The sequence below is a fragment of the Scyliorhinus canicula genome, chromosome 9 (assembly GCF_902713615.1).
Source record: "Scyliorhinus canicula chromosome 9, sScyCan1.1, whole genome shotgun sequence".
Taxonomy (NCBI): domain Eukaryota; kingdom Metazoa; phylum Chordata; class Chondrichthyes; order Carcharhiniformes; family Scyliorhinidae; genus Scyliorhinus; species Scyliorhinus canicula.
Window position 1 is genome coordinate 68,594,751 of NC_052154.1, and position 13,996 is coordinate 68,608,746.

At 44.2% G+C, this 13,996-nt stretch overlaps 1 protein-coding gene across 4 annotated transcripts in view; it reads right to left on the reverse strand.

Annotated features, from left to right (window-relative positions):
• The window catches only part of fhod1 (formin homology 2 domain containing 1), a 483,544-nt gene that overhangs the window by 258,283 nt on the left and 211,265 nt on the right, over positions 1 to 13,996 (reverse strand). For all 4 annotated transcript variants that reach the window (XM_038806848.1, XM_038806847.1, XM_038806846.1 and 1 more), the window contains exon 4: positions 13,767 to 13,834. In XM_038806848.1, coding sequence (XP_038662776.1) covers positions 13,767 to 13,834 — 68 coding nt within the window. The remainder of the gene's footprint in view (positions 1 to 13,766; positions 13,835 to 13,996) is intronic.

Genomic DNA, 13,996 nt, shown 5'->3' on the forward strand with positions numbered 1-13,996 from the left:
AGGCCCCCGGCGCCAAAAGCAGCAGTGCTAACCATTGCGCCACCGGACCACCCTTCAAGGCCCTTTTGCCAGATTTTTCAGGAAATTATCCCTGCACTGAACACATGTAAACAATCCAGAAATCCACAGAAGGTGGGGTTATGAATGCAGGGTGGGTTGAGGTTAGGGTGCTCTTTCAGAGGGTCAGTGCAGAAGTGGCCTCCTTCTGCACGGTAGGGATTCTATAATTCTATAAGGTCATTCTTTGGTGTACTCAGAGACTTTGTGCAGTTCGCTGACAGAGAAAGTGGTGGCGCAACATTGTCAACGACGGGCACCCCAATAACAGCGGACATGCTCTCAGGTGCACTTGCAAAGGAGTTTGATAAAGACATTGACAAGCAATGGAAGCTGGTGCCGGAGAATATATGAAAATCGATTGAGGAAGAGCTGGGCCTGGTTGGGTGAAATTTGATAATTCTATTGAGGCAGTAAAGAAGCATGGCGAGGTGCTAGATAGTGTGGAGAAGGCACTGACAAGGCAAGTTGGCTAGTTTGCTTTGATGGAAGCCGAGATGGCTGTGGTGGCCAATGAGAATAAGAGATTCAAGGTTAAGGTTGATAATCCCAAAAATCAGTCAAGAGGCAGAATCTCAGTCACGGGGTTGCAGGAGATGGTGAAGGGCTGAAATTCCACGGAATATCTGTCGCAGATGTTTGGGAGGATGATGGGAGAGGGTGGTCTCAGGTCACCCTCCAGAGCTGGACAGGGCCCGTCAGAAACTTCGGCAGAAGCCTCGACCAAACAATTCCACAGCTTTAGGGAGAAGAGGGTCCTGAAGTGGGCCAAAGAACAAAGAGGGAAGGAGACCTCATGAGGATTTACCAGGACATGGGGACTGAGCTGCTGAGGAAGCGGGTGGCCTTTAATAAGGTTAAGGCCATTCTATATAAGAAAGGATTTTGGTTCGGGGTGGTGTACCCAGCAAGGTTGCTGGTCACATATGAGTCTAAGGACATCTACGTTGAGGAACCAGAGGAAGCGGACACCTACGTTAAAAAGCATGAGCTTTGGTCTAGTTGAATGTGTTGTTTAAGATATTTGATGTATATAGGATGCAGAGCTGGGCCAAAAAGTGGCAGATGGAGTTTAACCCTGATAAGTGCGAGGTGATTCATTTTGGCAGAAAATAATTTGAATGCCTCGCTAGCAATAAATAAGGCTGGTGAATGAGAGTGAGATGGAGAGAGAAGTTGCAGCCATTGAACTAGCTGGTCAGATTTGGTGGGCTTAACTTGGGGGGAGGGGATGTGGCTTCAGTTTGTGTATTTCGGTGGGAGTGCAGGGAGGAGTTAGTTTTCTGATGGTGATAGTATGACTTCCTTTCGTTTTTAAAAATTTATTCATGGGACGTGGGCATCGCAGGCTGGGCCAGCATGTATTGCCCATGCCTAATTGTCTTTGAGAGGGCAGTTCAGAGTCACCCACGTTGGGGTGGGTTTGGCAGGCGTGTTGGGAGGGCCTCTGGCCTGTACCTTTTAAGCATTTACCCAATAGCCCCTGATGGTGAAAATTACTAATTCTGGGATGAGGGGTGAGAGATCTCCCCAATTTGGTTGGTCACCTGGAACATAAGGGGGTTGGGTGGCCCAGTAAAGAGGCTGGGGTTTTTTGCTCACCTAAGGAATTTAAATGCTGATGTGCTGGTTTGCAGGAGACTCATTGCGGGTAAGAGTGCAGACCAGACGGGGGGTGGGACATGTAGTTCACTGGGGCTTTGATGAAAAGCCCCGAGGTGCGGTAATTCTGGCGAGTACGTTGGTGGTATAGGTAAATGGCTATGCCCTCAAATGGGACAATTTTCCATTGATTAAAAATCTGTTGGCTTCCATTCCCAATCTAGATATGCACCAGCTGGTTCTGGGACTTTAATTATATAGTGCAGACTTTAATTATGTAGTGGAGATTTTAATTATGTGGTGGATCCTAAAGTGGAGTGTAGGTCCTTGCTCCTGTGGGTGACATATTCAGCAACAATAATCTCTGGCCATGCTCCACACTTTCTGGACCTGGTGGATTCCATTCAGCGCTCGCCGTGGAATTTAAATGGGCGTTACTAGAGAAAAGGGGTTTTGTGAGTGAGTGACTGCAACCATCGAGGAATATATTAGGTTTAACAGGAACAACTTTGTTTCTTCCTCCACGCTGTGTGAGGGCCTTAAACTGATTGCAAGAGGGAAGGTCATCTCCTAGAAGGCTCATTTAGATCGGACTGCGAGGGTGGAATGGGAGAGACCATTGAGTGCGATTTTGGAGACAGATCGTTGCTATTCGGAGGACCCTACTCCAGGGTTGCTGGCGACTAGGAAACAGCTGCAAATGCAGTTTGATCTGGTGTCCACGGGAAGGCGGTGGGCCAGTTGCGGCGCTCAAGGGGGGTGGTTTATGAGTACTGTACAGGGAAAAGGCAGACCATCTTTGGGCTCATCAGTTCAGGCGGAAGGCAGCTTTCCAGGAGATTTTACAGATTAGGGACTCGGGCGGCAGCTTGGTTTCTGTCCCAAGGGAGGTCAACGCAACATTTGAGGTTTATTTACATGATCTCTATAGGTCAGAGACCCCATGGAGTGGGTCACAGAATTGTCATAGAATTTACAGTGCAGAAGGAGGCCATTCAGCCCATCGAGTCTGTACTGGCCCTTGGAAAGAGCACCCAACTAAAGCCCCACGCTTCCACCCTATCCCCTTTATCCCCCTAACCCAGTAACCCCCCAAACCTTTTGAACACTAAGGGCAATTTATCATGGCCAATCCACCTAACCGGCACATCATTGGACTGTGGGAGGAAACCAGAGCACCCGGAGGAAACCCACGCACACACAGGGAGAACGTGCAGACTCCACACAGACAGTGACCCAAGCCGGGAATCGAACCTGGGACCCTGGAGCTGTGGAGCAACTGTGCTAACCACTATGCTACCGGGCTGGAGTTCCTAGATGGGCTGCCTTCCCATCAAGGGGGAGGGAACATAGGGTGTCTCCATATGCTGATGATCTACTCTTTTATGTTACAGATCCAGTCTCCTGGATGAATGAAATATTGAAGCTACTAAGGATCTTTGGCTCCTTTGCAGGGAATAAATTCTGGAGAGGAGTAAATATTTTCCGGTTAACCGTTGGTGAGAGGAGTCAATCTGGGGGTATTGCCGTTTTGTCTTGCCAGAGGTTGCTTCCAATATCTGGGTATCCGAGTGGCCCATGATTCATAGGTTAAACTACACAAGTCTGATGAGCAGAGTGAGGCCTGACTTACAGAAGTGGGATAACCTTTCGCCGTTCTTGGCGGGCAGAGTCCAGACTGTTAAGATAAACATTCTCCCAAGGTTTTTATTTCTTTTTTTTTTTAAATTTAGAGTACCCAATTCATTTTTCCAATTATGGGGCAATTCAGTGAGGTCAATCTACCGAGCCTGCACATCTTTGGGTTGTGGGGCAAAACCCATGCAAACGCGGGGAAAATGTGCAAACTCAACACGGACAGTGACCCAGAGCTGGGATCGAACCTGGGACCGCGAGGCTGTAGGGCTAACCCACTGTGCCACCGTGCTAGGTTTTTATTTCTGTTTCAATGTCTTCCTGTTTTCCTTGCCAAGTTGCATTGACCTCCCTTGAGGCAGAAACCAAGCTGCCGCCCGAGTCCCTCTTTCTTTGTCAAGATTAACAGGGCCAACGCCACCTCCGCTTGCGCAAGGCTAAGCCTCATGGAATTGAAAGTGGGGCACAGAATGCACCTAACAAGAACCCGAATGAGCAGGTTCTTCCGGAGGTGGAGGACAAATGTGAACAGTGCTAGGGAGGCCCGGCCAACCACACCCACATGTTCTGGGCATGCCCCAGACCTGTCAGGTTCTAAACAGCCTTTGTCGACGCAATGTCCAAGGTTGTGGGGCTGACAGTGGAGCCCTGCCCAAGAGTGGTAGTCTTCGGGGTATCGAAGCAGTCAGAAATATTTATGGGGAAGGGGGCCGACACCCTTGCCTTTGCCTCCCTAATCGCACGCCGAAGAATCCTGCTCCGTTGGCGATCAGCAGCACCACCCACAGCTGCAGACTGACTGATAGACTTGTTGGATTTTCTTTACCATCCGAGGGTCAGAGGAAGACGAGGACTTGCACAAAACATGAAGGCCATTCACCAATTTGTTCCAGGATCTGTTTGAAGCCAACAGCCAATAGAGCGAGAGGTGAGGGGGGTGGAGGGGAATAAGTGAGCCAATGAGACAGCAGGGAGCAGACAGGGAGGGGGAGGGGGAGGCCACGGGGAGAGGACGGGGAGCCTGGAGATGGCCGGAACGGATAATAGGGACCCTAGAGCAAGACCACAAGGAATAGGACCCCCCAAAAATACACCAAAAACAAATGGGGGGGTGGGGGGGGGGGGGGGGGGCAGGGGCAATCGACAAGGGGGGTAAGGGATGGGGAAAGAACCGCATATATGTGAATAGATGACAGTCGTCTGCTGTACGATATGGGACCCAAGAAAGTATCTTCAAGCAACAAAAATGGGGTGGGGGAATGGGGGAAGGGTTTACAGATACCAACGGAAAGGTTCCAGAATATTATACTCAATGCACGTATACCCATGTCTATTGTACAGTGTATAAAATTAATAACTGGATTAAAAACATTTTCAAAAAAGGGAAGAGGTTGGGGGTAAAGGGGTGGAGTTTGGGGGTTTTGTAAATTGTACTTGTTTGTACAGATTTGTTTATTCTATTTTGTAGAGTACAAAATGAAAAACTCTAAATAAAAATATTTTTTAAAAAATCAATGCTATAATCTCATTAGTTATAGAGACGCTATACATCCTCTTGTTCAGGGAAGGTGCAATAAGAAAACAAATATTTTCTACTAACCTTGGAATCTACTGACAACTAGTACTCAATGCGCGGTAAGAGTTCAAAGCCCTAGATTGAAGGTCTGAAGGCACCTCAACAGCTTTGGCTCACCGATAACATGGACAAGAATTGGCTGGTGTTCAAGCAAGAGTTAAACTCTTATGTTGCAGCCCTTGGTCTGCCAGCATAGCCTGACGAGAGGTGCATCGTGTTGCTGCTCACTGTAGCAAGCTATTGAAATTTTTAACATGTTTGTCTTCGATAGCAAGACGGACAGCAAGAACTTCGATGAAGTTCTGAAGCAATTTGATCGGCATTGCTCTCCTAAAAAAAAAATGACACCTTCGAGCGCTATATATTCGCACGCGCACCCAGAAATTTGATAGTTTTCTCACCGACCTACGGTTGAAGGCACAGGGTGTAATTTTAGTACCTTTCAGTCGTCAATGATCCGCAATCAGATCTTGTTCAGTATCTCTAACGATAAGGTACGCGAGAGGCTTCCTGGAGAAAATAAGCTTCAGCTCGATGACGCTATCAAAATATGTCACGTTAACGGGCTTGCAGCAAAGCAGATCAGCACATTGAATCTCCGACATTTTGACATGAAGGTAGAAGAGGCAGCCAACGCCATTCATGTAGTGACGCACTCGAATAAAAAACATGGTCCCAGCGCAGGCAGCCATTTTAAGTGGCCGACTCGATCCTCCATTTCATGTCCCTGATGCGGCAGACAACATTTGCCATGACAATGACCAGCGTTTGGAAAGATATGCTTCAACTAACGGCAAACATTATTTTGCAATGCAATGCTTTTCCAGGAAAAAAGCGGAAGAAACAAAAGTTGTCATGTTGATGATGTTGATGATGTCATGTGAGAGTACCTTTAAGAAATGGATGTTTAAGCAATGTACCTTTAAGAAATAGAGCGGCTGATATTACTGAAGTGATGTCAGAGGGTGGGCGTAGCCGAGTTAAGCTCACTTCTGCTTTTAGTTTCAGTTTGAGAGAGAGCAGCTGAAAAGTGCCTGGCTGGTTTGCTGTGAGCTGTTTGAAAGAAAAAGCTAGTTTTGAGGAAAAGAGCTTGGGTGTGTCTGTGTTTTGCAGTGAGCTGGATCTGCCGTGATCTCTGCCATGAAAGACTATCTCTGAATCATTTGGGTGATTTAAACTCATAATAGTAATGTCTTTAACCTGATGTGTTTCTGTTTAACGGTGTTAAGTCTTTTGGAGGTTTGAAGGTACATTTTTAGGGATTATTTAGCGTTGTATTATTTTTGCGGCTAATTTTGAAGTAAGGGGTGTTAAGGGGTCCAATGTTTATTTAAAAAGCTTAAGTTGAATTCATGGAATAAACATTGTTTTGTGTTTAAAAACCCACGTGTCCATAATTGTAATACCACACCTGGAGACCAAGCCGTGTGCTTCAAAAGCAACAATACATTAAAGGGAGAGGTTGGCTGAACTCCATGATACAGTTTGGGGTTCTGAAAACTCCGCTCCCATAACAATGAAGCGTGCTTAGAAGACACGTTTTTTGTCGACATGATTTCTAGTGAAAATAAGGATAGTCAAGTCTTGTCAAATGACGATGCTTTCTTGGCAATTTGCAGCAATAGTGAATTAAATGCAAATAATCCAAATGACAAATGGACAGTTCCATTAATAATTAATTACACACTAATAACCTTCAAACTTGACACAGGCGCGAGGGCCAAATTTATCAATTTGCCAGATTTAAAAGAGCTGAGAATTAAACTACAAGTAGTAAAGAAAACTGTATTATTAAGAGATTACAACAGAAATGAAATTACAACTTTAGGAGCCTGCGAGCTCGAAGTAAATGTGAAAAACAGAGTTTTTTCCATTGTTAAAATTTTCCATTGCAGTGGTGGAACGCCAATCTCTACTATTAGTAGAAACATCTCTACTATTAGCAGAAACATGTGAGGAACTTCAGCTAGTTAAGGGGGGTTAAAGGCAGCACGGTGGCGCAGTGGGTTAGCCCTGCTGCCTCACGGCGCCGAGGTCCCAAGTTCGATCCCAGCTCTGGGTCACTGCCATGTGGAGTTTGCACATTAGAACATAGAACAGTACAGCACGGTACAGGCCCTTCAGCCCACAATGTTGTGCCGACCATTTATGCTAATCTAAGATCAACCTAACCTACGCCCCTTGTCCATGTGCCTGTCTAAGAGTCACTTAAAGAGTCACTTAAATGTCCCTAATGACTCTGGCTCCACCACCTCTGCTGGCAGTGCATTCCACACACCCATTCCACACAACCACCACTCTCTGTGTAAAGAACCTACCTCTGACATCTCCCCATACCTTCCTCCAATCACTTTAAAATTATGTCCCCTCGTGACAGCCATTTCCATCCTGGGGAAAAGACTTTGGCTATCCACTCTATCTATGCCTCTCATCACCTTATACACCTCGATCAAGTCACCTCTCTGCCTTCTTCGCTCCAGTGAGAAAATCCCTAGCTCCCTTAACCTTTCTTCATAAGACATGCCCTCCAGTCCAGGCAGCATCCTGGTAAATCTCCTCTGTACCCTCTCCAAAGCATCCACATCCTTCCTATAATGAGACGACCAGAACTGGACACAATACACCAAGTGTGGTCTAACTAGAGTTTTATAAAGCTGCAGCAAAACCTCACAGCTCTTAAGCTCAATCCCCCTCTTAATGAAAGCCAACACACCATACACCTTAACAACCCTATCAACCTGGGTGGCAACTTTGAGGGATCTATGTACGTAGGCCCCAAGATCCCTCTGTTCCTCCACACTTCCAAGAATCCTGCCTTTAACCCTGTATTCAGCATTCAAATTCGACCTTCCAAAATAAATCACTTCACATTTATCAAGGTTGAACTCCATCTGCCACTTCTGAGCCCAGCTCTGCATCCTGTCAATGTCCTGTTGTAACCTGCAACAACCCTCAACACTATCTACAACTCCACCAACCTTTGTGTCATCGGCAAACTTACTAACCCACCCTTCCACTTCCTCATCCAAGTAATTTATAAAAACCACAAAAAGCAGAGGTCCCAGAACAGATCCTTGCGGGACACCACTGGTCACCGACCTCCAAGCGGAATACTTTCCATCCACTACTACTCGCTGCCTTCTTTCGGCCAGCCAATTCTATATCCAGACAACCAAATTTCCCTGTATCCCATGCCCCCTAACTTTCTGAATGAGCCTACCATGGGGAACCTTATCAAATGCCTTACTGAAATCCATATACACCACATCCACTGCGCGACCTTCATCAACGTGTCTCGTCACATCCTCAAAGAATTCAATGAGGCTTGTGAGGCATGACCTGCCCCTCACAAAGCCATGCTGAATATCTTCAATCAAACTATGTTTTTCTAAATAATCATAAGTCCTATCTCTCAGAATCCTTTCCAATATTTTGCTCACCACAGACGTAAGACTGATGGGTCTGTAATTCCCAGGGATTTCCCTATTCCCTTTCTTGAATAGAAGAACAACATTCGCCTCCCTCCAATCATCCGGTACTACTCCAGTGGAGAGTGAGGACGCAAAGACATTCTCCCCGTGTTTGCGTGGGTTTCGCCCCCACAACCCAAAGATGTGCAGGCTAGGTGGATTGGCCATGCTAAAGTGCCCCCTAGTTGTAAAAATAAATTGGGTACTCTAAATTAATTTTTTTTTAGAAGTCAAGCGGGTTTACTGAGCAGACAGCACTGTGACCAGACAACATGTATCGGTAGATTCCATAATGAAGAAATTTCTTTAAATATTTCAAGGCTTTGGCACTTTATCTTACACGTATAAAATCCAATGTAAAGAGAACACAAAGTCTGCAATACACGCAACGAGATGTGTACCAGCTCCATTAAAAGACAAATCGAAGGCCGAGCTAGAAAAGATGACAGCTTTAGGCATAATTAAGCGCATAGAAGAACCTACAGACTGGATAAACTCTATGGTTTGTGCCAAAAAGAGAAATGGCGACCTACAAATCTGTATGGACCCTAAAGATCTGTACCTCAACATTAAAAGAGAGCATTATCAGATACCAAAAAGGGAGGAAGTAACATACGAGATGGCAGGAGCAATTTGTTTCAGCAAGTTAGACATGTCACAAGGCTCTTGGCAGCTTAAATTAGACAAAGAAAGCACAAAGCTATGTACATTCAACACACCTTTTGGAAGATATTGCTTCGTAAGGTTACCATTTGACATAATTTCTGATTCAGAAATTTTCCATCGTGCCAAGGAACATATAGTTAAAAGGATTCCAGGAGTCTGGGTTTATGTCGATGACATAATCATCTGGGGACCAACACGAGAAGAACATGACAAATAGTTTCTCAGGGTCCTGAAATAGCTTAAAATTGAACAAGACGAAATGTCAAATTGGTGTGGACAATATCACCTTCCTCGGAGATAAGGCGTTCAGCCTGATCAAGGTAATATATAAAGGCAATCCTGCAGATGCCGCGTCCCAATGACAAAAAAGCTATATTAAGAATGTTAGGAATGATAAATTTTGTTGGAAAATTCATTCCCAATCTTGCAGCTAAAACTGCACACCTCAGAGAAACTATCAAGAAAGACACACTATTCCAATGGTCTCCTAGCCATAAGCAGGAATGACAAGCATTGCAAATATCATTGACAACAGCACCAGCCCTGACATTTTTTGATCCAGCGAAAAATACAAAAATTTCGACAGACGCATGAAAGGATGGTTTGAGAGCAGTCCTTCTACAACAAGATCTGGAAGAAACTTGCTTCTAGTAGCATATGCATCCAGATCAATGTCGGATACAGAACGCAGGTTTGTGCAAATTGAAAAGGAATGCCTTGGTCTAATCAATGGTCTGAATAGGTTCCATGACTATGTATATGGTCTTCCAACGTTTGTATTGGAAACTGACCACAGTCACTACAATTTTAAAAAGTCTTAATGAGATGTCCCCGAGAATTCAGCAAATGATCATGAAGCTGCAACATTATGACATTGAGCTGATTTACAAACCGTGAAAGAATCTCACTGTTGTTGATACACTATCGAGAGCCACAGGCATAAAAGAGTCACACCAGTTGGATGAGGACGTACAAGTCCATGTGAACCTTATCACGGAGTCTCTGCCGGTAACTGATGCTAAGTCAAGGCTCATAAGGAAGAAACCACCAAAGACACAGTCTTGCAAAAGGTGATGACATATCTCCACTCGGGATGGCCTGAAGGTTCCTGCTCAAGTTTCTATAATGTAAGAGCAGAGTTAAGTGACGTAAATGGATTTTTACTTTGAAAACAAAGAATTATAATTCTGCACTCATTAAGGTCGGTGATTCTTAGCAAAATCCACGAACGACACACGGGAAGAAAAAAGTGCAAGAAAAGAGCCAAAGACACAATCTATTGGTCTGGGCATCAACTGGGATGTTAAAGCAATGGTAAAAAACTGCACACAGTGCAGGAAGCTTCAGTTCAAAATGCCGAAAGAGTCCATTACTCCAGGTTTAGGAAGGAAACCGATCTTTCAAAAAAGGAGGCAAAGGAGATTTGAAGATAAATACACAAAGAGATTTGACGATAATTCTGCAAGAAGACTCCAACCATCACAGCCAGATGACACAGTCAGACGGGAAGATTCCAAAAGGAATGGATGGTCAAAGTATGTGAAGATGCTGCGGCAAGCAGGTCCAAATTCATATCTCATCATTACGGATGACAGCATCGCCTTAAGGAGAAACAGAAGAGCTCTGCTGAAAGTTCAGCAATCTTTTATAATGCAACCGCAAGAAGAAGTCGGTCGCAGGCCTAATACAGCTGAAGGAGAATAGAGCATATAGAGCCAAAACAACAAGACGAAGACACAACAATACAAAAAGAACAACAAGCATCATCCACAACCACAAAGGAAGATGGAGTAACTTCACAAATTTAGCAGCCACTCAGATGATCTACAAGGCAACATGTGAAGCTGAGAGACTGAATTTGTGAGACCGTAATAGTTGAATGTTATAAAAATGTATGCCTATCACATTGAATTGTAAAAATTAAATAATGAATTTAAATAACTACATTTCCAAAGAAAAGGGGATGTGATGATATGCATAAGTATTGGGGTGTGGCATCTGCAAGATTGCCTTTATATTACCTTGACCAGGTTGAGCACTTTGTGCAAAGAACTTATCTCCTACAAAGGTGATATTGTCCACACCAATTTGACATTTAGTCTTGTTCAATTTTAAGCCATTTCAGGACCCTGTTTTAGGCATTGAGATTTACACAGATATTAAGAGGCAATGATATTTTCTTTCTTACTGTAATCGCACTCTAACTATAGTGCTATTGAATGCTGCATTCACAATAGGCAATGTACATCTTGTATGACATCCATCCACTGGATATTTAAGAATACTTTGAGAGTGATCCCTAATGACTTGCTCCAGCTAGTGACAACTCTACCTATTGGCTGAATGTTGTGTTGACCTCATTGTGTAATGTTCTTTGATTGGGCTGATGTTGAATCCTGATATTGTAGTGTGAACAAAGGACATTAGACTTTGTTTCATAAACAAAGTTATTTATTACTAACACTACACTAACGAATTACCAAAATGTCTAAGTTCAATACAGTTGGAAATAATGGTCTAACACCAGCGTATACAGGGATACTACAGAGCTACTCTAATATCCGACTGCCATCAACACCTTACGAACATGGTATGTCTGGGTCACGTGTCTGCGTATTCACACAACCTGGTGGTCGGATGCTGGAACTACAGCAGTTATACATATATTATTATTTACAGATGACAATCTACTTATCACACATTGCACACCTATAGTTTTATTCATGAAAGCTGTTTGACATATATCCCCCTATTCCTCGACGTAACAGGTGATAGTAGTGGTCATCTGTTGTAGAATTGGCTGGGAGACCAACGTTAGAAAGTGGCTCTGGGATCAACGAATACACTATTTCTCATACAAATTCCAAACTGACCCCACCTAGAGTTGGGGCAAATATTTTTAGGAGGAAGTTCCAGAATGTATATCCATATGTGGGGAGGCCCCACCTGGCAGCTTACTGAATCTGATTTGATTGTGACAAGCAGGGAACATAGTGTTCCATTCAGAGAGCTAACGTGTTAGGTAATTAGTTCTAAATTGTGCACCACACGCTCTGCCAAAAGGGATGGATCTTTGCAGACGTCCAGCTGTCAAAGATTACATTTTCTATGCTGCTCTGCATAGCTGGGCTGTAGCAGCCAGCTGGGCAAAAGAGAGGGGAGGCGGTGTCAATGATAATTCATCCTTCTTTTCATTTAGTGCAGGCCAAAAATGCGCAAAGTCTCACAGTGGGATTCCGCTTCATCATCAGGAGATTTTTGATGCATTTTTACTTATAACGTTTCGATTCCCCAGCACCTGATTTGCTCCGCATTCTTCCCGAGAAAAGAACAGTGCAGCTGAGTAATAAAGAGAGCGGAGAAATAACAAATAATAAAACGGAAAGGTAATTTGAGACGCACAACCATAGAGTCCCTACAGTGGCTTCCAACAATTGAAGAGTATAGAATGGGGAGCCACAAGATTAAATGTAAGTTAGAACAGAGAACAAGAGAAACTTCTCCAGACACTGGATTGTGAGGCTCTTTAATTAATTCCAGAGTCAGGGGTTAAGGAAGAAATGACATCAATATCCAAATTCAATCTGAACAGTCTGTGCCCACATGCAGCAAGACCTGGACAACATTCATGTTTGGCAACTGACATTTGCTCCACACAAGTATCAAGCCTTAACCATCGCCAGCAAAAGAGTACCTACTCTTCTCCTCCTGACATTCAATGGCGGCGGCACGGTGGTGCAGTGGTTAGCAATGCTGCCTCTCTGCGCCGAGGACCCGGGTTCGATCCCGGACCCAGGTCACTGTCCGTGTGGAGTTTGCATATTCTCCCATTGTCTGCGTGAGTCTCACCCCCACAACCCAAAGATGTGCAGGGTAGGTGGATTGGTCACATTAAATTGCCCCTTAAATTGGAAAAAAAATGAATTGGGTACTTTAAATGTATTTTTTAAAGGACATTCAAAGGTCACCAGATCCTCCATCTTCAACATCCAGAGTGTATCAATTAAGCAGAAACTTAACTGGGCCAGTAACATAAATACTGTGGCTCCAAGAGCAAGTCAGATGCTCCTTGACAAGTAGCTCACCTCCTGACTTTCCACCATCTATAAGGGAATACTCTCCACTTGGCCGGATGAACGCAATTCCAACTGCGCTTTATAGGCTCAAAAATATCCAGGGTAAATAGGCTGCTTGATTTGGTACCCCACCCACTAACTTAAACATTCAATCCATTCACCACTGGCACACTATGTTCTGCAGCGTGTACCATCTATAATATGCACACAGGTTTTTTCAACAGCACTTCCCCAAACCTGGGACATCTACCACCCAGAAAGACAAGGGCAGCAGGCACATGGGAACACCACCACTTGCAAATGATAAACCATCCCGAGCTGGAAATAATCACTGTTCCCATCATTGCTACCTCAAAATCCTGGAACTCCCTGCCTAACAGCACTGCTGGACCACTCACACCACGTTAAATCCAGTGGCTCACCAACAGCTTCTCAAGGGCAATTAGGGTTGAGGAAAATAAATGCTGGCCTCACGAGCAACACCCATTTCCCATGAACGAATACGAAAAAAGGGAATGGGAAAAAAAAAAAAGAGGTCAGGAAATAGCTCGAGTAAATAGAATTATTCGTTCACAATGACTGGCTAGGCCCAATAGAAATTACACAAATATAAAAAACTACCAATTTCCAAGTAAATATTAACAAATAGGTAGATTTATTTCAAGTATTGGACTGTTACAGTACCTGGAATAGCTGTTTCAAAGAGAAAAGTGATCTTCTTAAATCAGGGCCTGTCGAGTTGTACAGCTTTTCTGTAAGCAAAATTAATAAATGTTAAGCTATAGCAAGTAAATGGCGCTATAATTCTGAACAATTGAATCATAAAAATAAGAGATGTTGCAAATAGACAAAACAACAGTAACCCTTCCACCCTGCATCACATTCATCCTACTAATGAAATGAATATACGTCTA